The 26,843-nt window shown below is 48.9% G+C and overlaps 1 protein-coding gene across 2 annotated transcripts in view; it reads right to left on the bottom strand.

Annotated features, from left to right (window-relative positions):
• ASPHD2 (aspartate beta-hydroxylase domain containing 2) overlaps window positions 1–25,952 on the bottom strand; it is a 32,607-nt gene extending 6,655 nt beyond the window's left edge. Inside the window, exons 1-2 of one of the 2 annotated variants that reach the window (XM_086346061.1) lie at window positions 25,767–25,952; window positions 1,133–2,231 (exon numbers count right to left, since the gene is read on the bottom strand). In XM_086346061.1, the coding sequence (XP_086202187.1) occupies window positions 1,133–1,940 (808 nt within the window). In that variant the 5' untranslated portion in view covers window positions 1,941–2,231; window positions 25,767–25,952. Of the gene's footprint in view, window positions 1–1,132; window positions 2,232–6,319; window positions 7,006–25,766 lie in introns of those variants that run through there. The other variant, XM_086346060.1, reaches the window with a different exon arrangement.
• Window positions 25,953–26,843: the final 891 nt, after the last annotated feature.

Here is a 26,843-nt window from a genome sequence, read left to right as displayed (position 1 = left end):
CAGGGTAGAGGGGCTCAGGCCCCCGGCAGCCCCGAGGTCCAGTGCAGAGCCCAGTTCTGACCCCCCTGCTCCAGCCCATCCTGGGCTCCTCCACGTGCTTGTGCCCCCTCCGAGCCACAGCTGGGGCGGTCACCCCGCTAAGCCGGGCCTCGCCCGGGCTCTTCTGGTGTGGGGTACTAACCTGTGGCACTGTTGCCCTGGTAACCAACATGTTCTCTCGACTCACCAGGGAGGAGGCATTCTGGAGAACTAATATCCCTCTTCACCGAGTAGCATTTGAGCCTGCTTTAATCGAGTACTCACTCTCAAGAACACTCCCACTCCAGTGTTCTTGCCTAGGAAATCCCACGGACAGAGGAGCCTGGCGGGCTATAGTCCATGGAGTTGCAAAGAGTTGGACACGACTTAACAACTAAACAACAACACTCTCTAGCAGGCTCTGCTTGAACAAAGGCTTCACAACTCACACTACCAACACAGCTCTGTAAGAAATGGTCTTTTTTACCTCCACTTTCCAAATGGAGAAACTGAGGCCCAGAGAGGTGGACTGACTTGCCCAAAAGGAACCCAGCCAGCTCGTGGTGGAGCCAGGACCCAAACACAGGCAACCTGACTTCAGACCCTGTTCTCAAAACCACTGCTATACACACTACACCTATTACCAACCTCCTTAGAGGCTGAACAAAATCAATGTAACACCAAGCATCACCTCCTCCTTGTGATTAGGAAGGCACTCTGGTTATCTTCCAGCCTCCTGGACGTCCTGACAAACCTCCAGAACCACCTCAAGAGCCTCTGGCTCTAGAGCTACTCCGTTCCATACAGCAGCCACCACAGATTTTAAATTTTGGATTAAAGTAAAAATCGAGCTCCTTAGTTGCACAGGCCACATATCAGGCCCTCGACAGTCACATGCAGTTGGCAGCTCCCGCCCCCGACAGGGCAGACAGGGCCTCTGATGGAGCACCTGTCACAGGGTAGGTTAATGCTGACCACGCCTTTCTTTTTTGACTCAGTCTCTGCTGCCAACACTGTGTACACCTGACCCATCGATTTTTGATCAGAGTGCCAGGAAGCGCGTAGCTTTCATGGGGCTGGACTTAGGACCAGAGGCCCCGCCCCCGCCACCTACCTAAATGGCACCGGACGCGGATGTTGGTGGGGCCGTAGTGCTCCGTGATGACGGTGCCGGGGCTCAGCACGGAGAGGCACGCGTTCCCAAAAACATTGTTGCCAATACAGGTCCGAAGGCTTCCCAGCAAGCGGTACGTCCGTGGGCACTTCCTGCAGTTCCGGGGGACGCAGACCCCCTGGTTGACCAAGTAAAAGGTGACCCACTCCCCGCTGGGGGTGCTGTTCATCTTCCAGCCCTGCGGGAGGCTGCAGTTTGAGAAGGCTTTGTACAGGGTCTCGAACTCGCACAGGATGGTCTGGAAGTTGCGCTCCAGCAGCTCCACGTCGTGCTTCTGGGCCTCCCGCGAGAAGTAGGGCGCGGTGGGCAGGTCGGGCAGGAAGAAGACCTCGGGCTTCTGGATGGACGGCCGGCTACTGAGGTAGCGGCCCTGCTCGCGGATGCCCTTGTGGATGCGGCCCATGCCGGACCACGAGTAGCGCTTGGCGTACTCCTGCAGGTTGTGGTAGAGCTTCTGGTTGAGGCCCTCGCTGTGGCTGCAGCGCACGCACTCGGCCGACTGGCAGTACACGAAGCCGTTCTGCAGCCCCGCCGCGTCGGGGCCCTGCATCAGGGCGTTGACCGAGGCGTAGGCCCGGGGCTGCTCGCGGCCCACGTGGTAACAGTACCACACGAACAGGGCCAGCAGGCAGGCCACGCTGACCGCCGCCGTGGTGTCGCAGTCCCGCACCGACTGGATGCCGGCGGCGATGCAGTCCCTCAGGCCATCCAGCGACCAGCCCCAGGCCACCAGCCACTCGAGCGACATTTTGGGGGGAGCTGACGGGGGTCCGAAGCGAGGTCAGCCGAGGTCAGTCCTCGGGGGTCCCGAGGGCACCCACACCGTGCAGCCTAGCGCCGGGGGCGGGGGGCGGCCGGGGCCGGCGGGGGCATGGCGGCCGCGGGTCCTGGGCTGCTGCCGCGGGTGGCATGGACCGACCTCTGTGCCCACCGCTCCAGTCCCGGAGGGAGTCCCTGCAGGCAGCGGCGAAGGAATGGCTTGAGGTCGCCTTAGAACGTGGGGCGGGTCACCGTGCAATGATTTTTAGGCAATCCAAACCTGGGATTAAAAATAATAATAATAAACCGGCATCAATTTTTACACTCGGAAAATGCAAAAAGCCCCAGATGGTTTTATCAGATCCCTGTTGGAAGAGGACACACTTCTCCTTTTGTGCATTCTTTCCCCATTTCCCAAATCGCTGGTGGTGTCTAATCTGGGTCAAGTACTGTTGGATAATTGCAGCAGTCCCATCTGTGTTGTCATCCTCAGGAGGAGCTATGATCCCCACTTGACGGATGAGGAAACTGAGGCTCAGAGAGGTCCCATAACTCACCCCAGTTCATGCAGCGGGGGCAGGGACACAAAGCCCATCTCACTTCAAAGCAGGATCTGCTGCCGCACTCTTGTAAAGGAGGCATGTGATAAATGCTGCTTCTCCCTAAATCTCTGTAATGGAACTTGCCTGACCAGGGACTGAACCCTCACCCTCTGCAGTGGAAGCTGGGAATCTTAACCACTTGACCAGTAGGGAAGCCAACTCTCTTGTAGTTTTTATTAAAGAGAAATCTGGATTCAAAAGCATCTTACAAATGGCAAAGGCACTTAAAACCTCATGTTCTCCATTTTACTTTCTCTTTCAGAGCACTTCATCATTCTTGTTTATTTAATCTCTCTTCCCCTTCTGACACAGGCTGGGCTTAAATCAAGCTGGAAAAGCAAGTGGGCTCCCTGGGGTCAATCTGTGGCAGACACTGGGCATTTTCTGTCTACTCGCTTGGGAGGCTACCTACTGGCCTCACCATGGTATTATGAAGTGAAACGATGGACAGAATGAGGAGAGAGAAATAGAAACCCTTTCTGGTCTCTGCCTCCAAACCAGACAGAAGCGTTTTACCACGTAGCTCACTTATGTTTCGGGCCAATGTCTAGCACACTTATTATCCTAATAATCTAAAAGATGATCAGAGCCCAGCTGTCTCATTGCCAGTTGACACATAAACACTATTGATACTATGTATAAAATGAACAGCTGATAGGAACATACTGTACAGCAGGAGAACCCTAACTAATGCAATGCGCTCTGGTCACCTAAATGGGAGGGGAATCCAAAAGAGAGGGGATCTATGTGTAAGTATGGCTGATTCATTTTCCTGTGCAGAAGAAGCTAACACAACACGTAAAGCAACTCTACTCCAATAAAACTAAAAACAAAAAAACCCAGAGATGTTTCCCAGTTGAAACTCTTTGCCCACCTTCTTTTTAATCAGATGAGAACAGCCAAGTCTATGTTCTACTACATGTGTAGTAACATTCCCTCATCTCCAGAATAATTCGGAAATTTTGTTTGGTACTACCCTCTCTCCGGAGAAGGCAATGGCACCCCACTCCAGTACTCTTGCCTGGAAAATCCCATGGATGGAGGAGCCTGGTGGGCTGCAGTCCATGGGGTCGCTAAGAGTCGGACACGACTGAGCGACTTCACTTTCACTTTTCACTTTCACTCATTGGAGAAGGAAATGGCAACCCACTCCAGTGTTCTTGCCTGGAGAATCCCAGGGACGGGGGAGCCTGGTGGGCTGCCGTCTATGGGGTCGCACAGAGTTGGACACGACTGAAGCTACTTAGCAGCAGCAGCAGCACCCTCTCTCCTCTCCCCCAGGAATAGAAGGCAACTAACAAAAACAGGAAAGCTGTTTAGTCCCCTTTCTCTGGGGACTAAATTTGGCCTAAACGTTCTTGCAACATAGCAGAAAGGTTAAGAACCCAAACTGGGCAGGTCACTCCTCTCTCTAACTCAGTTTGCGCATCTGTGTCGAGGGGAATGACAGGTTGAAAGTGCTTACGATCAGGTCATCATCTAACGACTTCTGTGACATGTGGACTCCCATCCCTATGAGCCAGCAAACCAAAGGTGGGCCGTCAGGGAAAGGTACCTCAGCAGTGAGAATTCCAGCAGCCAGAGGTAAACTCTTGTTGCTACACACCTCAAGAGACTTTTTCATTTGTCCCCAGACATGCAGAGCTATTAAAATGAAAGGGAACCCTTAGCTTCTCCTTAACTCCCTACTTTTTATCTTCCCAGCTTAGGTTGAATCACTTGACTATGATATTTAGTAAGTCAGAAACACACATGCTGAATATTCATGGACATTTTTTATGTTTCTAGGAAAAATACAAGAGTGGGGAGGTTAGAAGCTAAATTTTTGTCCTCACGCGTCCTCCATTTCCTCACAGATTCAGGAGAAAGGGAAAGGCTGGGTCCCTGAATGGAAAAAGCCCCTCCCCAACCCCGCCCGGGCCCTGGTCCTCGCTTGGCCCTCCCATCACTGGCAGCTGTTTCCTTTTAAATACCAAGGAAGGCAAATCGTGCAGAAAGGTGTTTTGCTTGCAAGCCTTCTCCCAAACAGAACCCCAGGATTCTTGAAATTCAGTGTGAAACTAACATCTGCGTGATAACAAGCACTTTTACTAAAAGGATTTCCCCCCTCACTGAGCTGAAGCCCTAATTGGAACTTTTACACCAAGTCTCTCAGGAGGAAAGGTTTTTCTTAAAGGTTCCAAGAGTGAGATGATGATCATTTAACAAACACCTGTTAAGTGTTAGTTCCCATCAGCCTTGCCTAGGGTTCAAATCAATCAAAATGAAGACCCCCGGAGACTGGGTGGATGACAGGGGCTTCTCTCTACTGGACACCTACACTGCTAACCCTCCCCACCCCACCCCCAGAAAGCCTCATTCTGTACAACGCCAGCCATGAATGCTCCCTGGGCTGAGCTCAAAGCAAAACACAGCAGAGGCTCCTGCTGCCCCAAACCCCAGTTTTGGACCCTGCTCACGAATTCACAAACAGTACCGAGAGCTCACGGAAGGACTCTTCACACCTGTCCCTTACTTTTAGCCAAACTATCCTGGCAGAACCTAAGCCCAGAAGTAGATTAACAAGCTCATGGCCGAAACGTGACACTTAAACCTTTACCTTTGCAGGAGATTGGCAGTTTATCAAGCACTGGTTTATTAACCATCTGACCCTCCTAGACCCCAGCCCTCCAGCTAGGAGGGCATGAATGTCACCAAGCTCCATCCCTGCCCTCCCCCCACCCACCCCCCAGCTCTTGCCTCAGTCATTTCCAGCTTTCTTTGCACATCTGTTCCACTGCTGTCCTCCTCAGGGAGGGGGACAGCTCATTGCTGGCTGTCCTTAGTTCAATAACTCCAGATCTTAAAAGTCACTCGGCTCTGGGGAATAGGGTCTGAATTTGTGGCCACTTTTGGGTGAACAAGTCCCATCGAACACAACTTCGGGTACAATGAATATCTAGGAGAGAGACTCAGCTCTAACCTGGTTAGTCCAGTTACATCACCAGTTCAAGAGGCTGCCCAGTGCTAAAGAGCTTCTGCTTACTCTCAGGGTATGGTCAGGCCACCCTAGAAGACCTCCAAGAAGCACGGCAAGAAGCGTGATGCATGCAACCAGGAGCCTGCCCAGGGCCAGCCCTCTGCTGCGGAGAACCCCAGACCTCTCCTCTTCACCTTCTGGGCCAGCTTTTTCAGTACCCACCCACTCAGGAGACTGGGGGGAAAGGGGAGGACACAGGATAGGTTAAGACAGATGGTGACCACCAGGAGGGCAGGGGAGGGACAGGATGAGGAATGGGACGATGAGGAGAGTATTGACAGGAAAAGTGCGTGATTAGGGAAGACGGCTTAAGGTGATACCTCATGGGACAGGTGAGGGAGGGTCACCACGGGAAACGGGGGAAGTGGGTGATGCACAGGGGTCGGGGGAGGAGAGCAAGCCCAGGAAAAGGACCAAGGAGGATGGTCACCGAGGAGGGTGATGCGGGTCGGGGGTGTGAACACGGCGGACAGGGTCGCCAGGGGCCACAGGGAGGAAGAGGTGGATGCCCGGGCCGCGAACACTGCCGAGGCGGCGGCGCTCAAGCACGTAGCGGGCGCTGGGCGGCGGGGGGCCCCTCCGCGGGGCCAGGATGCGGGGCGCTGAACATCCTCGGAAGCCGCACCGCCGGGCGTGGGGACCGTGGGCCTGCAGCCGCCCGGCCCCCGCCGCCTCCTCCCCGTCTCGCAGGGATCGGCCCAGCCGCGCCGCCCTCCAGCCCCGCAGCCCCGGGAGACCCCCGCTTACCTGTGCCCGGGCGCGCGGGGCGGAGGGGGCGGCCGCTGGGGCCGGGGCGACGCCGCCGCCCGAGGGCGCGGACGCCTGGACGCCCCCTGCCCGCGCCACGGAGCCGCCGGAGCTGGAGCTGGAGCTGGAGCCGGAGCCGAGCCGGTCCCCTCGCCGGTGCCGACGCCGCGCTGCGCTCCGCGGGGACCACAACTCCCACAATGCCGCGCGCAGCCGGGCGGCTCGGGGAAGGGGCGCGGGCGGGGCGGGCGCGAGGCGGCCTGCGGGGCGGGGCCGAGACCCCCGGCGCCCGGCTGCGCCCCCCACGGGCGTGGGGTCACCAGGGGTCCCGACCGCGAAGCCCGCCTCGCGTGGCTTTGGCGGGCGCGGCCACGGCCCGGAGCGGGGAGACGCACTGCCCACCCGGCCCCAGGGCGCGCGCAGGCGGGGCGACCGGGCGTTAATTCCCCGCTGCCGGTTCTCCCTGGGTGCCCCTGTCCGTTCTCCCTCCCTGGTCCCTTTCTCTCTGCTCTCTGGTACTCTCTCTCCTACATTTGCCCCTCTGCTCTCTCCCACCTTCCCTCCCTCACTTCCTCATGCCCCTGACGTGACACCCTTCTTTCCTTGACGTATTGATTCATCATACACTTATAAGGCCTCTTAGGCCCTTGGAATGAAACCGCAAATCAGACAAGATCCTTAGTTATCACGGAAAGTGCATTTGTTCTATCATTACCGGGCAACCTCTTTGGAGAATGGCAACCCACTCCAGTATTCTTGCCTGGAGAATTCCATGGACAGAGGAGCCTGGCGGGCTACAGTCCACGGGGTCGCAAGAGTCTGGACACGACTTAGAGACTAAACCACCACCACCACCACCACCCTCTATGGGGCTGACCCCTGCTGCTGTCCAGGGAGCTCCGACAGGGGCCCTGCCTACAGGGAGTCACCATCTAGCCAGGGTAAGGGGATGCCCAAGTGATCACAGGGGAAGTGAAAGTCACTCAGTCGTGTCTGATTCTTTGTGACCCCATGGATTATACAGTCCACGGAATTCTCCAGGTCAGAATACTGGAGTGGGTAGCAGTTCCCTTCTCCAGGGGATCTTCCCAACCCAGGGATCGAACCCCCGTCTCCCACATTGCAGGTGAATTCTTTACCAGCTGAGCCACCGGGGAAGCCCCAAGTAATCACAGGTACAAACCCACAATCACCTACCAGGCTGAATGGTACCAGGACAAAGGACAGGACAGGAGGAGGATGCTTAACAGCAGGGCAGAATGCGGGGGTGGAGGCCCCAGGGACGCCTCTCTGAGCAAGGGGGTGTTTGACGGAAGACCTGTGCAAGACAAATAAGCCTACAGGGGCCACAGGTCGGGTCATTTGACAGGCACCAGGGAAACTGTGCACAGGTAGGTTGTGGGAACACCAAATGGGACTGCCAGCCCACAGGCCATCCGTTCTGTCCCAGAACGCACCTCTCACCTCACCACCGCCCCAGAATCCACCTCTCCCTGTCCCAGAATCCACCTCTCCTTGCCCCAGAATCCACCTCTCCTTGCCCCAGAATCCACCTTGGTCATTCCTAGAACCCACCTCTACTGATTTCCAGAATCTTCACCTCTTTCATGTCCCAGAATCCATCTCACCCTTGTCCAGGAACCTACCTCTACTGTGTCCCAGAATCCACTTGTCTCTCTCAAAAACCACCTCTAACCATCTCTATTAGAGCCCCAAATCCACATCTCTTGTGCCCCAGAATTTACCTTTGCCATATCTTAAAATCCACTTCATCCCTGTCACCTCCCCACTTTTCTTAAGTCCATAGGAGGAAGAACTTTTTTTTTTCACCTCTTTTATTCTACTAAAATAAACCAAGATGCATACATTGGGAAACTGTAAAATGCATCCAGATTTGCTCCAAGTGTGGGTAATCGACACGGGTATCAGATTTAGAAACATTAAACATGTTGTATCTTTTCACTGCCAGACTCGCAATGGTTGAGCCTGGGTAGGGTGGAGAAGAAGATAGGAGGGTATTTGGTGCCTCTCACGTTCAGAAAGTTGCTCAAATTTAGACTTCTCCAAAGACACATATATTCAGTCACTGCATCACCCTGACAAGGGTGAAAAAGAAAACTATTTCTTCATAGTTGTAAATGTGTGGTCCATTGCTGGACCACACCATCTGTAGTACATTATGAATTAATATGGTCTATAAATCTCATAATTATCTTTGACCAGTGCAATTATATAGCTCTGTATTTGTTAAGAGTATTTATTTGTTCAGTGGCGACATTACCATACACACATTCTGCTAACCCTGCTTGCCATTCTTTCCTCTGGGAGATCCTGGAAGGTGAATTCCCCCACGGAAAAGGGTATCAGGCCTTCCAAAGGGGGCTTTTGGGTGAAAGCTCCAGAGGAATTGTCACCGCGCTAATGGAGGATTTGAGATGAAGGCCAAGTGCACGTAAATTGCCTGTCTTCAGCCTGGCTGTCACCAGCACCCCTCCTCCTCTCCCTGTCGTCTCTAGGGCAGTCATTCCCGACCCACTCTCAGGCTGCATACCCTATCATTATGCCATCTCGTGCACTTGTGGGGTCCACCCAGCTCCCTCCTCCTATAGATGGAGTCACTAGGGGTCCAGACAGAAAAATGCCTTGCTCAATCAAGGTCACAGCAAGTCAGTAGGGGGATATGTAGACCCTCAACAAATACTTGATTGGTGCATGAAACAAACGGGTATAGTCACTTTATAGAGCAATTTGGTAGCATTTGCTGCAACAAATATGTATACCCTAAGAACCAGTAATTTCACCGCTCTATATGTACCCTAGAAAAATCCTAAAGGAACAGTTATATTTTCAGGTTATATAACACTGTGTAGCTATTGAAAAGAGCTACATGTATGTATGAAAATATAAAGCTCCTGAAAAAATGATAAAGCCAAAATAAGAATTATATCAGCAGTATAATTTCATTGACATAATACACACAAATACAACACAAAACATCATGGTGTCTGTGGACACATACACATATTTATGTAAAGCGAGGATAGAAGCACTGGAACAAAACCCTAGTATCTTCTCCTTTTTAAAACCTGAAATAACAGGACTTCCCTGGTGGTCCAGTGGTTAAGAATCTGCCTGCCAATGCAGGGGACATAGGTCTGATCCTGGTCCAGGAAGATCCCACACGCTGCAGGGCAGCTCAGGCCTGTGTGCCGCCAGTACTGAACCAACGGTCCAGAGTCCAAGCGCCACAAAAGAAGCCACCGTAACGAGAAGTCCCTGGAACCAGAGAGTAGCTCCCGGTTCCTGCAACTAGAGAAAGCCTGCATACAGCAACAAAGGCCCCTTTTTTCCCAGGCAAATGCTATGCACTTGCAAATATACACAAGTATTTTAACTTTTAAAAAAGAAAAGACACAGAGGTTCACTCTCATCACTCCTACCCAACACTGTACTGGGCCTTCTCACCAGTGCAATAAGGCAAGAAAAAGAAATAGGAGGTATTGGGGGGAAAAAATTATTCATAGTAGCAACAAAACTGTAAAGAACTCAGGAATGAATTTAACTAGATTGGGGAAGACAAAAAAGTGAAATAAAAGTATTGAAGGGCACAGAATAAATCATGAATAATGACAACGTATGCACAAATTCATGGATACCAAAGAGATGACACCATAAAACTGTCAGCTTCCCCGAATGATCTATACAATTTAAATCAGTTTTTATGACAGTCCCCCTATTTTTTGTGCAACAAGATAAACTGATCTTAAAAAGTTTATAGAGGAAAAAAAAGCAAAGGGCCAAGAAAGCTGAAGACAAAATGAAATTACCTAATAAAAGATAAGCCAGGGATACGAGCAGGCAAGTCACACAAGAGGAAACACAAGCAGCCAATAACCAACTGGGAAGGTCGAGCATGCCCTCTGCTCATGAGGGAAAGACAAACTAAAACCACAATGAGACACTGCTCTGCTTTCATCATGCTGGTCAAAAAAAAGGCCAGCTGGTGCCAAGTACTGGTGAGGCTGTACAGCAACGGTGCTCTTGTATACTGCCGGTGGAGCGCACATTTGCACGCCCACTTGGCCCTCTGTCGGAAACTCTGAAGGTGTGCACAGCCCCCAGGGCTGCCATGCTCCTGCCACGCTCCTTCCTGGTATATATACGCTCCAGGGCACTGATTTTGAAACGGAGGTTTCCACTGGTGGTTGCGGAATTTATACAGTGAGTCATGACCGCAGTTTAAATGATGAAATAGCTAAGACAGTTGTCTTTTGTTTTTTAGCTAAGACAGTGTTTTTTTTTTTGGAAAGCGTCCTAAGAGTACTGTGTATCTGTATACATGTGAGTGTTGCACTGGGTCTCAGCATAACATGAATTTCTGATAGCTGGTGGCAGTCAGGTCAGCTTGAAAGCCTACCCGCTAGAGAAGTGTTCAGGGTGGGACGTGTACAGGAATGTACACTGCAACATTTTGTGAAAAACTGGAGGTGGCAAGCATTCACGGGAGGAAAGTGCACACAGAAATTCATACAAACAAATATGATGCAGCAGTTAAAGTGCTCGAGACAGAGCTCAATGTTTCACCATGGATAAATCTCCAAAATATAAAGTTGAGCTGGAAAAGGAAATTGTAGATAGTATGCATAGGATGATAGAGATGCTAAGTGTGAACTCATGCAAAGGCGGCTGTTTAGGAAACATACATATATTTTATATGTTATATATGCATGCATAGATACACATTAGTGTTCACAGAAAATATATATATTAATATATGTATTAATAGTAAAAATCTTGCATGGGGACAATTAATGCAAATTCAGGGGGAGTTACTTCTGAGGAGGGAGTACAGAGGAGGAGAGGAGAGGAGAGGGACTGGGGGAGAGGGTAAATGGTGAGAAGGGCTCCAACAGCATTTTTAATATGTCATTCCTTTATAAAAACCAAGGCCTTCCCAGGTGGTGCTAGTGGTAAAGAACCTACCTGCCAACGCAAGGGACATGAGAGGGTTCAATCCCTGGGTCGGGAAGATCCCCTGGAGGAGGGCATGGCAACCCACTCCAGTATTCTTGCCTGGAGACTGATGCTGAAGCTGAAGGCCAACTCATTGGAAAAGATCCTGATGCTGGGAAAGATTGAATGCAGGAGGAGAAGGGCGCAACAGAGGATGAGATGTTTGGATAGCATCACCAACTCAAGGGACATGAGTTTGAGCAAACAACAGGAGAGAGTGAAGGACAGTGATCGCAAAGAGTCTAATATGACTTAGCGACTGAACACCACAAAAACCAAAGCAACAAAGCAAAATGTTAAATTTTCTAAAAGTGAGGGGTGGGTCCATAAATGTCCTGTCATTCCCTATGAATGTTTAAACTGTTGTACAATTATAAATTATAAGGAGGCAATCTGATTAGGTGAAACAAACTTTGCTTTTAAATGTTTGGGTTGCAAGTTTCCAAAATTACCTGAGCTACTGGGAGATTTTCCAGAACAGCTGTTTCAACTGTTTCAGCTTGGAGGTTCCTAGTAACACAGTAAGGGCCAGAAGAGGGGCCGAAGGGAGTGGGGTGACAGGCACGTGCCCAGGGTGTCTTAGTTACTTGCCTCTGAGCAGCTGGCTTTTCATTAGCTTCCATTTTGGGGCACCAAAAGATCCTAAGACTAAAATAAGTTTGTAAACCATTGCCCTGCTGCTGCTGCTGCTGCTGCTGCTAAGTCGCTTCAGTCATGTCCGACTCCGTGCGACCCCATAGACGGCAGCCCACCAGGCTCCCCCGTCCCTGGGATTCTCCAGGCAAGAACACTGGAGTGGGTTTCCATTTCCTTCTCCAATGCATGAAAGTGAAAAGTGAAAGGGAAGTCACTCAGTCGTGTCCGACTCTTCGTGACCCCAAGGGGTGCAGCCTACCAGGCTCCTCCGTCCATGGGATTTTCCAGGCGAGAGTACTGGAGTGGGGTGCCATCGCCTTCTCCGCTACCCCAAATAAAAGGTAGGAAGTACTGGGAGCAGGGTTGGGAGGAAGGATTGGGAGTTCGAGGTTAGCAGATGAAAACTCGTATACGCAGGATGGATGAAGAGAAAGGCCCTACTGTATAACACAAGGAACTAGATTCAATAAATATCCTGTGATAAGCCATAATGGAAAAGCATAGGAAAAAAGAATATATATGTAAAACAATCATTCTGCTGTAGAGCAGAAATTCACACAACATTGTAAATCAACTGTACTTCAGTGAAAAAAACAAAGCTACAAGGCTTTGCTGTGGACACTATCAGGATAAGCCTGAGGCAGAAATCTTATAGGGAATGCATTTGCATCTCCCCAAACAGCTTGATCACACTGGATGATACACTCTGGTTGGGGAGCATATACGGAGGAGTAACTCTTATCTGCCCAGAAAGCAAAGCCACACTTCCGTTTCATCAAATGCCTAATGGGCTTCAAGAACACATCTAAATCACCTTGAGCGGATCCAATAAAGTGCTGCTAACATCTCCTTTGTGTCTGAACAGACGGTGAACTTCCTGCTTACAATGCAAAGAGGGAGAAGCAGATGTGAGCCTGCTGCTCGTGAAGCCCAGGAGAGCTCGCCGTAGACACTGGACTTTCAGTGAATTCATCAGAATTTCTTCGCAAAGCCAACACCTGTTTCCGCCACTGTCTTCCACTGGGTCACCCCGTCCTTGAGCTGGCTCACTGCCTTCATCTGGACCACTCCAGTCATTCCCCCATCTCCAGAGGCTTTGAAGGGTAGGCGTGAGAACCTACCAGTCTCTGTGATGGAAAGACAGACATCAGAAGCATGACCGGGTTCATAAGCTCTTTAAGAGAACCAGCCACTCTACCCAACCTGGAACAGACTTCAACCTCTAAATGGACTTCAGTGGGTTTTGCTCCCTTTCCCACCTTTAAGAGCCCTTCTTGGTGGTCATCAACTGTGATCAACATAGGCTTCCATTTCTGCACCCAGTGGGGGTTGATATTAAAATTATTTAACAACCAGCACACCATGGCAGCAACCATCAGAATGGATACAGACTATCAAAACAACAGGCACAGCCAGACCAATGCCTACAGACCTGCAGCAGCCTCAGACCAAGTGGTAGAGAAATCTTATCTTTGTGGAATTTCATCCAGGCTGCCTCTGAGCTCAGCAGCAGACACATCTTAAAGCTCCCAGCTAGAATGGAGAAGCAGCTTCTTGTTCGGAGCCCACTTTTCTACATTCCCAACAGTAGGAAGCCGTACTGCCCATCAGCTACTTCCAAGCTCTGAGAAGTCACCTGAGAAGACTATTCAGCACAGAATTATTGAACATACACTCTGTGCTGTGTCCACTGAACACTCAGCAGTGATCGAGTACTGGTGGCTTCTGGGTTAAATCCAGCACAAAGGTACGTTCAGTGTGGCCTGCATGGGGCTTTTAAAAATTGTCAATCTGAAGACAGAAGACCTAAATAGACACTTCTCCAAAGAAGACATACAGATGGCCAACGGGCCCGTGAAAAGATGCTCAGTATTGCTCGTAATTAGAGAAATCAAAACTACAATGAGGTATCATGTCACACTGGTCAGAATGACCATCATCAAAAAGTCTGTCAAGAATAAATGCTGGAGAGGGTACAGAGAAAACGGAAGCCCTCCCACATCGCTGGTGGGAATGTAAATTGGTGCAGCCACTGTGGAGAACAGTGTGAAGGCTTCTTAAAAAATTGAACTCAGAGCTATCCCATGATCCGGCAGTTTCTCTCCTGGGCACATATCCTGACAAAACTCTAATTCGAAAAGGAACATGCACCCCAGTGTTCACAGCCGCACTATTCACAACAGCTAAGACAGAGAAGCAGCATAAGTGTCCATCAACAGATGAATGGATAAAGAAGATGCGCTACATACACACTCACACAATGGAATGTTAATCAGCCACAAAATGAATGGAATAATGTCAACTGCAGCTACATGGATGGACCCAGACATTATCATCCTAAGTCAGTAAGACAGAGGAAGACAAATAACCGTACAACGGAATCTAAAACATGATACAACGTGGAATCTAAAATATGATACAAATGAACTTATTTACCAGACTCACAGACATAGAAAGCAAACTGAAGAGTTCCCAAAGGGGAAGGATAAACTAGGAGTTTGAGAGGAACAGATACACACTACCGCCCATAAAACGGATAAACAAGACCTACTTTATAACACAGGGAGCTATACTCAATATCCTGTAATAACCCATAATGGAGAAGAATCTGAAAAAGTGTGTGTGTGTGTGTGTTTGTGTATAAATCGCTTTGTTGTACACCAGAAACAGAACATTGTAAACAACTACACTTCAATTTAAAAAATTGTCAACTTTAAAAAATTAGGAGACACCACGTGCAAACCTGGACTTCCAGCTTATTTTGAAAAAAAAAAACGGCGATTTCTGGACACATGGGGCCAGATTTCAGCAAAACAGCAAACAGGCTGGTAGGAGGCTTGCTGCAGGCACCCCCAGTGTCGCCGCTCCCAGGACCAAGGAGGACAGTCACTTGCTCCCATCACTGTCTCTGCACTGTGTGTGTTTTTATACTAAGAACTAGTCCCTGCTTTCATGTCTCTGTCAAAAGTGGAAAAATAAAAGCCAGACCGAGAGAGCTGAATGATTTTTATTAGCCTTGGCCTCCTTCCTTGTTTATGTTACCTGACATGTTCCGTAGTCCGGAACACAGTGATGCAAAAAAAAAAAAAAAAACCTTTAAAAAATGAATTTCTGCCTCTGAGAACTTGCAGGAGTGAGGATTAAACTTGACAAGCTTCGGAGCCGGCAGAGGGGAGGAAGGAACAGTGAGTGCAAAAGGCTTACAAGTGTGAACAATCTGGGCATGTTTACAAGTGGACACAGGGTGGGACGAATTGGGAAATTCAGATTGACATGTGTAAAGTAGATAGCTAGTGGGAACTTGCTATAAAGTTCAGGAAGCTCAGCTGGGTGCTCTGTGATGACCTAGATATGTGGGGGGTGGGGGTGGCAGGGAGGAGCAGGAGGGAGGGGATGTTTTATGCATATGGCTGACTTCACTTCACCGTACAGCAGAAATTAACACAACATGGTAAAGCGATGACACTCAAAGAAAGAGAAATGGCAGGAAGCCCACGTGGCTGGGGGAAGGGAGGGAGAGTGTGGAGGGAGAGGGGTTTGGAGAGAGAGCAGGCTCAAATCTTTTAAGCCCTGGGAAGGAGCTTGGGTTTTATTCTAAGTGGCCTGACCTGGGTTCTGCTCAACACCACGCAGGTTCTTGAATGAGTCTTGGTTACTGGTCCTTGTAGATCAGGGTAAGTCAGGGTGGTGCCAACAGCAGGGGAAGAGGAGAGGTGGGTCAAAAGATACCCAGTTCACCCTCCAGGAAAAGGAAACCACATCCCAGCGTGGATGAGGAGCTAGGCTCAGGCTCAGGGTCTGCCGACAAGGGCTATCTATGGCCAGACGTCTCCAAATTCAGGGCAGAAACGCCTCCTGGTTCCAGGAAGCCCAGGGATGCAAGCAATAAAAAAAATTTCAGGATCTGGTTTGGAAGATAAGCTACTTGGATGCGGACTCAGAACTGCCGAGATGGACTGAGAGGCACATTCGATTGGTCGGGAGTCCCTCGAGAGATGGCCCTGATCTGATCTTACTGGAATCTGCAACTCCTGTAAAATGCTGCCCGGGGCATGACTCACAGAGGTGATGTCCAAACCGCTGCCTCCATCCCGGCCCCCCAGGCTCCTCCCTCTTTCTGCAGCTGCAACCCGAGAGGCCTCTGCTCCCTCCAGGGAGGGGCCCTGGGACCTGGCGTCAGCTTCCTTGCCTGGCCAGCTGCCTCTGCACACTGCAGGTCACCCGGATGTCCTGGATTTCAGGGCAGAGCAGCATGTTGGGAGAGTCCAGACAGCAGAAGTCTCGTCTCAGGTCAGGTTCCTAGAGGGAGCAGGTGAGCGTGTAGAGACACAGCTGGAAACCACCTGGGTCACTGTTACAGGCTCCTGCTCAGTAAATAAGCCTACGGTGGCTCCTCAGACCTAAGTCATCTTTGCATTTCTTATTAACGAGTTTGGTTTTCATGCATCTGGGAATTTGCAACAGCCCGAACCAGATGCATGGGGGTTTAGTTGAGGGTTTTTTTTTTTTGCAAGCTTCTATTTTGCTGTCTTTTGCTCTACATTTCCCCCTTGCTTCTACCTGTCTGAGGTAGTCATTTAACAGCCCTACCAGATTCTATCTAGCTGATTCCATGGTGGTGTGGGAGGGTGGCTGGGTCACGACATGTCATCAACTCAACCTACTGGTCGACACATATGCCCTCCCTAGAACTGCAGGGCTGTGTATTCCAAGTTCCTTGGAGTCTTCAGATGGCAAAGTTGTCATGGTTTTTCTTAACCTGAGATGCACTGTTGGGAATTTTTTTTTTTTTCCTTTACAAACTCACTGCACTTGGTGGGAAAAAGCAAGGAGCTTTAGACTCAGATCCAGGTTTGAACGCCCAACTCCATCCATCACTGGCTGTGTGGCCTTAGACAGGGGTTACCCGAACTCCCTGAGCCTCAGATGTCCACCTGACAGGCTAACTACCAACCTCATGGTATGGCTAAGGACTCAGTGGGGTGACATGAATCCCTTATACGGTCAGCTTTAGGGGAGATCCAAAATATCAGCGTCCTCCTGCCCCCAGCCTTCTTATTCCCGCATTTCAACCCTTTTCATCCAGGCTGCTGCCCTCAGGATCTCGCTTAACCACAAGAGGAGTTGCTGTGATCACACAGTTCATTGCCCTTCACAGACTCCAGTACTCCTCAAGAGCTTCAGCCAGCATGGAGCCCTTGCCAGCCTTCTAAAGGCTGTGTCCTATAGAGTGTGATGCTTGGAGCACCGTGTTGATTTGAGAAATTGGAAATTCAGAGCGATGGATTGGAAGTACAGGGGGTAGGGGGGACATGGAAGAGACTTGGGGGATCAGAAAGGGCTGTGAAAAACCATGGGACCTGCTGAGAATAGCAGTGAACAACCCTGATGAGGCTGGGCAGCGGGTGCTGGAGAGATCTACCTGGCATACAAGAAGGACGCCTTCATACTGGCCAATGAATGAACTTGAGGGATGAAGAAGAACTTGGGGAATGGGCAAACCAGCCAGCAGCCTCAGGGCAGTTAGAAGGATTGGGTTTTTGCTCAAAGAGGACCTCCTTGGCCTGGGACATACAACAGCCCTTGAGTTGATGCCCTACCTAGCTTCCCTGCAGTGCTTACCACCATATTGCATATTCACTGTCTATTTATTGGTTTGGCTCCTCCACTAGGATACAAGCTCCAGAAGGGCAGGGACACTTGGTCTCTCTTGTCCTCTCCTGCATCTCCAGCTCCTAGAACGGAGCTTGGCACACTGCAGAGACTTGGTACCTACATGTGAATATGTATGTGACTGAATACATGAGAGCCATCAAGGAGATGGGCGGGGATGGGAGGACCCTGGAGATAGATTTGCCATGGTTCCCAAACTTAGGATGTCTCAGGATCACTGGGGCTGGGTTCAAATGGGGATTGTTTGGCCCTGTGCCTGATCAGCTCAGTCTGGGGGGTCTGCATTCACCAGCTCTTCAGACTGTTCTGAGGACCTCAGATGTTTTGAGGGCCCCACTGAGAAAGCCTGGACTTGCCTTAGAAGCTGCTGGATTTCCCCCCATCTCTCCCCCTCCTGGAACAATCTTCCCTGAACTCATCTCAGAATCACTTTGTGCTATCCAGGCTCTCACCTTAAACAGCTCTTCTATATACAAATCTTGATCCATCACCTTGGGGAAGCCCACCCAGAGTATCTTGAAGCAGCAGCAGCAAGAGCTTTCTCCAGATGGTTCCATTCCCAAATGATGCTCCTGGGCTCCCCAAACACTCCTTCCTATGAATTCTACTTGCCGGCACACTATGAAAATTAGTTATTTTCACCTTTAGCTGTTTGCTATTCAGTACTTCATGGCTTCCGGGATCTTATTTCTCAGTGAATTTCTGTGTCTGATCTGCCCATGGTAGAGAGCACGCTTGGAGGACAGGGACTGACACTTTCATTTTCCGTCTTTCCCTGAGTGCCAGCTGTCTGAGAGGATGCTCCGTGAATGCTCTTACCTCAGTGGCCAATTAGCAGCCACGGCCAGGCAGTGCCCAAGCGCCTGGGACGTGAAAATGATGATAAGGGCGATAACAAGAGCAGCTTCTTAGCTGTGCAGCCTCTGAGCACCTTCCTTTCCAGAGGACCTGCGACTTGGTAGAAGAGGAATTTTCCAATTGTTATGTAACTTTCACTGTTTCTTCCCTACTCTTTGGCTTTCTTTCCTGCCCTGATAACGTGATCTGTCCCTAAAGGAATTTAATCATTTAGCCTTAAGAAAAATATGCCCACAGTGTGAATCTTTCGGTGGATGCAGAGAGCTGGAACTTTGCAGGCAGAACAAACGGGGCGCTAATACCTTCACCTCTGCTGACTCACCTTCCACTGACAGCAGAAATCGGCAGGACAGATGGCTCTGGCCCTCTGCATTTGTGGAAATGTTATTTTACTTCTGTGCCCATTGCTCATGATAAAAGCAACAGCAAAAATAATGAAAGGGCCACCATGCCTGGCCGTCAGTTGTTGCTGGTGGGGGTGATATATGTATGTATGTATACATGCATGCATGTGTGTGTGTGTGTGTTGCACCAAATAGTCTGATCTTTCATGAACATGCTTCCAACACTCCTTCAGTTTTTCCTCCCAACCCCAAACCAAAGACCCCTCCTGGCTCCTATCTCCATTGCTGGCCCCCACCGCCCCCCCGAGCACCCTTGTTTTGAATATTAGAAGCCAACTCTGATTTCCTTCCACTCCCAAGTGCTTGCTGCAGCCGGTGGACATGGCCCCCACCATCTCTCCCACCAGCATCCCACTTTCCCATTCTCTTGGTTACTGTGGCAATTCCCAGCTTCACCATTCCCCAGTCAGTACCCCCCATCCATTCACCTCGTATATCACTGACAATTTCGGCTTTCTAAAGCAACTTCTGAGCTTCCCTGATAGCTCAGCTGGTAAAGAATCCACCTGCAATGCAGGAGACTCCGGTGCAATTCCTGGGTTGGGAGGATCCACTGGAGAAGAGATAGGCTACCCACTCCAGTTATTCTTGGGCTTCCCTGGTGCCTCAGCTGGTAAAGAATCTGCCTGCAATGTGGGAGACCTGGATTTGATCCCTGGGTTGGGAAGACTCCCTGGAGAAGAGAAAGGCTACCCACTCCAGTATCCTGGCCTGGAGAGTTCCATGGGACTATATAGTCCATACAGTTGCAAAGAGTTGGACACGACTGAGCGACTTTTTCACTTTCAAAAAATCCCTGGTTTCAAAGCCTCATGATGTACCCATGGAAAAGATATGCAGATTCATTGGCTTGGTTGTCAAGTCCTTCCAAGGGAGCCCCAACCAACCTGGCCACACTCATCCCCTCTCCTCTGGCATTGGTATTTTCACAGGTCGTCTCTATGTCCAGGGCTGCCCTCCTTCATTGTCATGTCTGTAGAAACCCCGTTCACTACGCCAGGCCTCATAGCGTGACCATCAGTGGGTGCGTCAGTGTAGTCAATCCTCACTGTTGAGGGCTCCGGGCACGGCGCTAGGTGCTGGGGATTACAAAGATGAAAAAAGCATGGCCCCTGCTCTCAGCGGAGGTCACAGTCTAGTAGAGGAAAGCGACGAGGGAGCAGTCAGTAAAGCTAATTGCTTCAATAATTCAGATTTCTGTGTAAGCAGAGAAAAGAGGTACCTGACTTTGACCTTGCTTGCGGGGCCAGGATGGTGGGAAGGGAGGGAAGCAGATATGGAGGCAGTGATCCGGGGGCAGTCAGGTGAACGTGAGAGGGTGGCCCAGGAGCCCAGGAAGGAGACGAAGCAAGCACAAGGGGCTGAGGGAAGCCCAGCCAGGTGGTCTGTCACCGGGGACAGCTGGGAACAGGCAGCACAGAAACCCTGGGCCTCAGCCAGTTCGCTGGAGAGGCGAAGCAATGGGAATTGTCTCCTGGCTCTGGATGCTCATTGGTCAAAGTTTATCCCTTGGGGCTTTGAGTCTCCATCGAGGCCTCTAAAGAAGCTTCTGGGGAGATCAGATCCCAGGTCCTGCTACATGAAGCTTCAGCCAAGCCTAGACGTGATGGGAGGTGCAGTCTCCACGAGGCTGGTGTGCCTGCGGACCTGGGTACCAGAGCTGCTGTGGCTCCTACATGCAAGTGCGGTGGACGGTGTGCCTGATTCCAGCCTCACTCGGGAGGTGGTGGGGGGCAGAGGTGGAGGGGGGCAAAAAAGTCAGCAATGGGGGCCGTGGAGACGGGTGATGGCAGCTGGGCTTTCCAGGAAGCAGAGCATCACTTCTGAGCGGTACCATCCACCTCTTGAATTCTCATTTATACTTATGCCTTCTCATGATATCTGGCTTCCAGACCATAATGCCTGGTCTCTTTTAGAAAACAAAGCTACCACATGGAAGGTAGATTTCAAGAAGGCAACTCTAGGGGGCAGAGAGATTAGCTAGGAGGCAGCTGCGATTATCTTAGTAAGGGATGATAAGCATCTCAACTAGGATGGTGGCAGTGGTGATGGAGAGGGAAAAAAGAACCTGGTAGATATTTGGGGGGCAACATGAACAAGATTTGATGGCTGATGGAAATGGGGATCTTATGGACTGCATCGTGCCCCCTCAATTCATATGTTGAAGTCTTAACCCCCAACATGATGGTATTTGGAGATGGGGGTCTTGGTAGGCAATTAGATTTAGAGGAAGTCACAAGGGCAGGCCCCTCATGATGGGATTAGTGCTCTTATAAGAAGAGACACCAGACAGCTAGCCCTCCTCCTCTCTCTCTGCCTGTGAGAACAGAGCAAGAAGGTGCCTATCCATAAGTCGGGAAGAGAACGCTCACCAGAATGCAACCATGCTGGCACTCTGATCTGGGACTTCTAGACTCCAGAACTAATGGGAAAATACTTTTCTGTTGCTTAAACCACCCAGTGTATGGTGCTTTGTATGAAAGCCTCAGCTGACTAATACATGGAGGTTGATGGAGAAGAAGGAATTAAAGTTGATTCCAAGGTTTCCATCTCTGGTAACTGGAAGGAAAGGTGGCAATTTCAACTTGTGAAATGGAGAAGGCAGAGGTTTTTCTATGATTTGAATCATGGGAAAAACCAGGGAACAAGGACACTGGTTTTGAACGACCCAAACGAAACCCAAAGGCCAGAATAGGAGGATGCAGTTGACATGTTTTTATATCATAAGAGAAATTTCAAAAACTCTCATTTGTCTAATTCTTTTTCGAATCTATTTTTGAAAAATTAATTAAAGGAGATGAAAAGAAAAATCTCATCTTCTGGTATGCCAACCTGACAACGGTTAAAGAAAAGCATTATCTTTCATTTCACGTTACCACCTTACAGAGTGGCTTTAAAAAATAGATATATAATCATCCCAGTTGCTGAGCTCTTTTTTAGCTCAGAGAGTAGGAGGTAGACAGGCATGCAAGAGGCTCATTTAGCAAGTGTATTCCCAGTTATGTTGCTGCATTGTCCTGTGGAGATTTAAACTCTGAAAACAGCAAATAGGCTTGCTGTCCATAACAAAGCCACGTCTGAAGTCAGGAGCCCGTGGATCATGAATCTGCTTCAGCCAGTATCTCCCTGGGACTGATTTCTAAAGGGCAGAATCAAGACAGCATGCTGGGATCCACAAACGCTGTCAAGCCACTCTTATTATCATTCCTCTTCCATTGTCTTCTTTGCCAAGTTGTGCTATTGTTTCTCTTTCAAATCAGGTCTTAGAAAAACACATTAGAGGGACAGTTTTGGACATCTTGAAATTTCCAGCAGCTCTTTCAGTAAGTGCTGCTCTGTTCCCATGGAAACCAGCAATGTTTTGAAGAGGCAGTGACAGGTTCAGCACAAACCAGCTACCATGGGGAGTGCATGTCAAGTCTACCGGCTGAAGTCAAAGGCAGAATTACCACCTTCTAGGGCTTTCCTTGACACAGCCAACCTGACCTTCTAAAGAGAGAGAAACAGAATGATGATGATAAAGTCATTCCCCACCCCCACTTCCCGGCATGCCAGGTCTGTATTCGGTTTCTTTCTCCATCAGCAAGTTGTTCTGACTGTCTTCGGTACTCCCACTTTGAAGCCACTAGCAGAGCAGATGTGGGGATTGTGAAACATGTGTGATCGCAGTGCTAGCGAGAGGAGACGTGCTCTGGCAGGGGACATGACTCGCCCATTGGCTGGCATTTCCTTCCTTGTGGAATCCATTCCCAGGAAGCCTAGCCTGTCTTGCTAGGAAATTTCAAGTTGGATTAGTTGTTTTAAGTATTCATGGTTTTTATTGCATCAAAAAAGAAAATACTTATGAATAAACCTTACCAAGGAAGTGAAAGACTTAAATGAGAACTACAATAAAAGAAATTAAAGATGATTCAAAGAAATGGAAAGATATCCCATACTCTTGGTTTGGAAGAATATTATTCAAATCACCATACAACCCAAAGCAATCTACAGATTTAACGTAATACGGATCAAACTACCCGTGGCATTTTTCATAGAACTAGAACAAATAATCCTAAAATTCATATAGAACAATAAAATACCCAGAACTGCCAAAGCAATCCTGAGGAAAAAGAAAATAGCAGGAGGCATAACCCTCCCAGACTTCGAACAATACCATAATGCATTACCAGTCAAAACAGTGTGCTACTGGCACAAAAAGAGACATATGGATCAACGGGACAGAATCAGCTCAGTCGCTCAGTCGTGTCTGACTCTCTGGGACCCCATAGACGGCAGCACGTCAGGCCTCCCTGTCCATCACCAACTCCTGGAGTGTACTCAAACTTATGTCCATTGAGTCGGTGATGCCATCCAACCATCTCATCCTCTGTCGTCCCCTTCTTCTCCTGCCTTCAATCTTTCCCAACATGAGGGTCTTTTCCAATGAGTCAGCTCCTCGCTTCAGGTGGCCAAAGTATTGGAGTTTCAGCTTCAGCCTCAGTCCTTCCAATGAATAATCAGGACTGATTTCCTTTAGGATGGACTGGTTGGATCTCCTTGCAGTCCAGGGGACTCTCAAGAGTCTTCTCCAGTACCACAGTTCAAAAGTGTTAATTCTTTGGTGCTCAGCTTTCTTTATAGTCCAACTCTCACATCCATACATGACTACTGGAAAAACCACAGCTTTGACTAAATGGACTTTTGTTGGCAAAGTAATGTCTCTGCTTTTTAATATGTTGTCTACGTTGGTCATAACTTTTCTTCCAAGGAGCAAGCACCTTTTAATTTCATGGCTGCAGTCACCATCTGCAGTGATTTTGGAGCCCCCCAAAATAAAGTTTGTCACTGTTTCCACTGTTTCCCCATCTATTTCCCATGAAGTGATGGGACCAGATGCCATGATCTTAGTTTTCTGAATGTTGAGTTTTAAGCCAACTTTTTCACTCTCCTTTCACTTTCATCAAGAGGCTCTTTAGTTCTTTGTTTTCTGCCATAAGGGTGGTGTCATCTGCATATCTGAGGTTATTGATATTTCTCCCATCAATCTTGATTCCAACTTGTGCTTCACTCAGCCCAGCATTTCTCATGATGTACTCTCCATATAAGTTAAATAAGCAGGGTGACAATATACAGCCTTGACGTACTCCTTTCCCTATTTGGAACTAGTCTATTGTTCCATGTCCAGTTTTAACTGTTGCTTCCTGACCTGCATACAATTTCTTAAGAGGCAGGTCAGGTGGTCTGGTATTCCCATCTCTTGAAGAAATTTCCACAATTTATTGTGATCCACACAAAGGCTTTGGCATAGTCAATAAAGCAAAAGTAGATGTTTTTCTGGAACTCTCTTGCTTTTTCAATGATCCAGCAGATGTTGGCCATTTGATCTCTGGTTCCTCTGCCTTTTCTAAATCCAGCTTGAACATCTGGAAGTTCACAGTTCACATACTGTTGAAGCCTGGCTTGGAGAATTTTGAGCATTACTTTACTAGTGTGTGAGATGAGTGCAATTGTGCGGTTGTTTGAGCACTCTTTGGCATTGCCTTTCTTTGGGATTAGAATGAAAACTGACCTTTTCCCGTCCTGTGGCCACTGCTGAGTTTTCCAAATTTGCTGGCATACTGAGTGCAGCACTTTCACATCATCATCTTTCAGGATTTGAAATAGCTCAACTGGAATTCCATCACCTCCACTAGCTCTGTTCGTAGTGATGCTTCCTAAGGCCCACTTGACTTCACATTCCAGGATGTCTGGCTCTAGGTGAGTGATCCAACCACTGTGATTATCTTGGTCATGACGATCTTTTTTGTACAGTTCTTCTGTGTATTCTTGCCACCTCTTCTAATATGTTCTGCTTCTGTTAGGTCCATACCATTTCTGTCCTTTATTGAGCCCATCTTTGCATGAAATGTTCCCTTGGTATCTCTCACTTTCTTGAAGAGATCTCTAGTCTTTCCCATTCTATTGTTTTCCTCTATTTCTTTGCACTGATCGCTGAGGAAGGCTTTCTTACCTCTCCTTGCTATTCTTTGGAACTCTGCGTTCAAATGGGTATATCTTTCCTTTTCTCCTTTGCCTTTCACTTCTCTTCCATTCACAGCTATTTGTAGGTAGCTACAAATACACAACTTTGTATTTGTGTAGGTAGTTACTTCCTTTTTAAGGTGAACGGTATTCTATTGTATAGATGCACCCAATTTTGTTTATCCATTTGTCTACTAATAGATATCTGTCTACTAACAGACACTCCATTTTTTAAACTGAATGAACTCTGGGAGATGGTGATGGGCAGGGAGGCCTGGCATGCTGCGATTCATGGGGTCGCAAAGAGTCAGACACGACTGAGCGACTGAACTGAACTGAAACTATTATAAATAATACTGCTATGAACATCTACATACAAGTACTGGTTTGAGTCCCTGGTTTCAGTTCATTTGGGTCTATATCACCTAGAACCGCAATTGCCTTGTCTTCTAATAATTCAGTGTTTACCTTCTGGAAGACCCGCCCAACTATTTCCACACAGTTATACCCGAGTTTCAACTTCTCCACAATCTCGCCAACACTTACTATTTTCTGTTTAAAATTATGTCTATCCTAGAGGGTGTGAAGTAACTCAATAAGTTTTCCATGTGCTCTTTCCCAAACACATGGAAAAGTTAAAAAAACAAAAACTAAAACACACCCCAGAACACCTGTGTTCCCTCCGCTTAGCTTCAACAATTTGGATTTGCCCGAGTAGTTTCTTGTGATGTCTTTCAACCCGTTCGTCCACCCTAGGAATTTTCTGTAAACTAGGAATTGTGTCTAAAAGCCTGACAGGTTCAGGTGAACCATCTCAACATTCTAAATAATAATAGCAGATGAGAGCACTGAGTACTTACTAGGCTTCCATTGTCCCACAGACATATTCTTACGGAATCTCAAAACGAAACAGCAGTTGTCTCTTTCTGCCTGGAATCCACCGTCTCTCTTCTGACCACAACACTTTGACTTTCTTCTCGGAAACCACCATTCCTTTGCTGGTCCTCCTGCTTAAGGGATGCAGACCCCCAACCCTTAACAGCAAAGAAGCACCTGATTAAGGCCTAACAACAAGAGCCACAGTGATTGGCCAGCCAGAGGCATGTGATCTTCTTGGGCCAATGAGACACACTTGACTAAGGTGTAACAAAAGTCTCAGTGATTGGCCAGCTAGAGGCACGTGATCTGCTTGAGTCAATGAGAGCCAGCTTTTGAACTACTCCACTTAATAGAGTAGAAGGCCTTTAATTGTAGTACTTTACTGTTCTTTTATGTAGAGAAAGTACTGCCAAATAGTTATGAAAGGGCATCATTTGTCAGATATACCCTGAGTTCAGAAATGTGCACATGTGAAAACAAAGACTTCCCTTTGTTTTGTGGCAGATTTGGTAAGAATCCACGTGCCAATGCAAGGAACAGGGGTTCAATCCCTGATCTGGGAAGATTCCGCGTGCAGAGGGGCAACTAAACCTCTGGGGCCCAACTACTGAGCCTGCGAGCTGCAACTACTTGAAGCCTGCATGCCTAGAGTCTGTGCTCAGCAGTAAGAGAAGCCGGTGCATCGAAACACAGAGTAGACCCCATTTGCCCCAAACAGAGAAAAGCCTGTGCAAAAGGAATGAAGACCCAGCACAGCCAAAAATAAAAATAAAAAAAAATTTTAACTGTGGGAAGTTAAAATGTCTGCCATCTCAGCCTCCCTAGAGAAGACCTGTCTGAAGAGTGGGGCGGTGTTTTCTGGGGAGAATTGTTTATTTCGTCACGTCCTCTTTCCTCGTCTCTAGTGACTGGGAGTGGAGAAGGAAATGGCAACCCACTCCAGTGTTCTTGCCCGGAGAATCCCAGGGATGGCGGAGCCTGGTGGGCTGCCGTCTATGGGGTCGCAAAGAGTCGGACACGACTGAAGCGACTTAGCAGCAGCAGCAGCAGCAGTGACT

Source organism: Bos grunniens, chromosome 17 (assembly GCF_055505025.1).
Source record: "Bos grunniens cultivar Pamir isolate PY7600 chromosome 17, Bosgru_T2T1.0, whole genome shotgun sequence".
Taxonomy (NCBI): Eukaryota; Metazoa; Chordata; class Mammalia; order Artiodactyla; family Bovidae; genus Bos; species Bos grunniens.
This window is presented reverse-complemented; position numbering and strand designations above follow the sequence as displayed.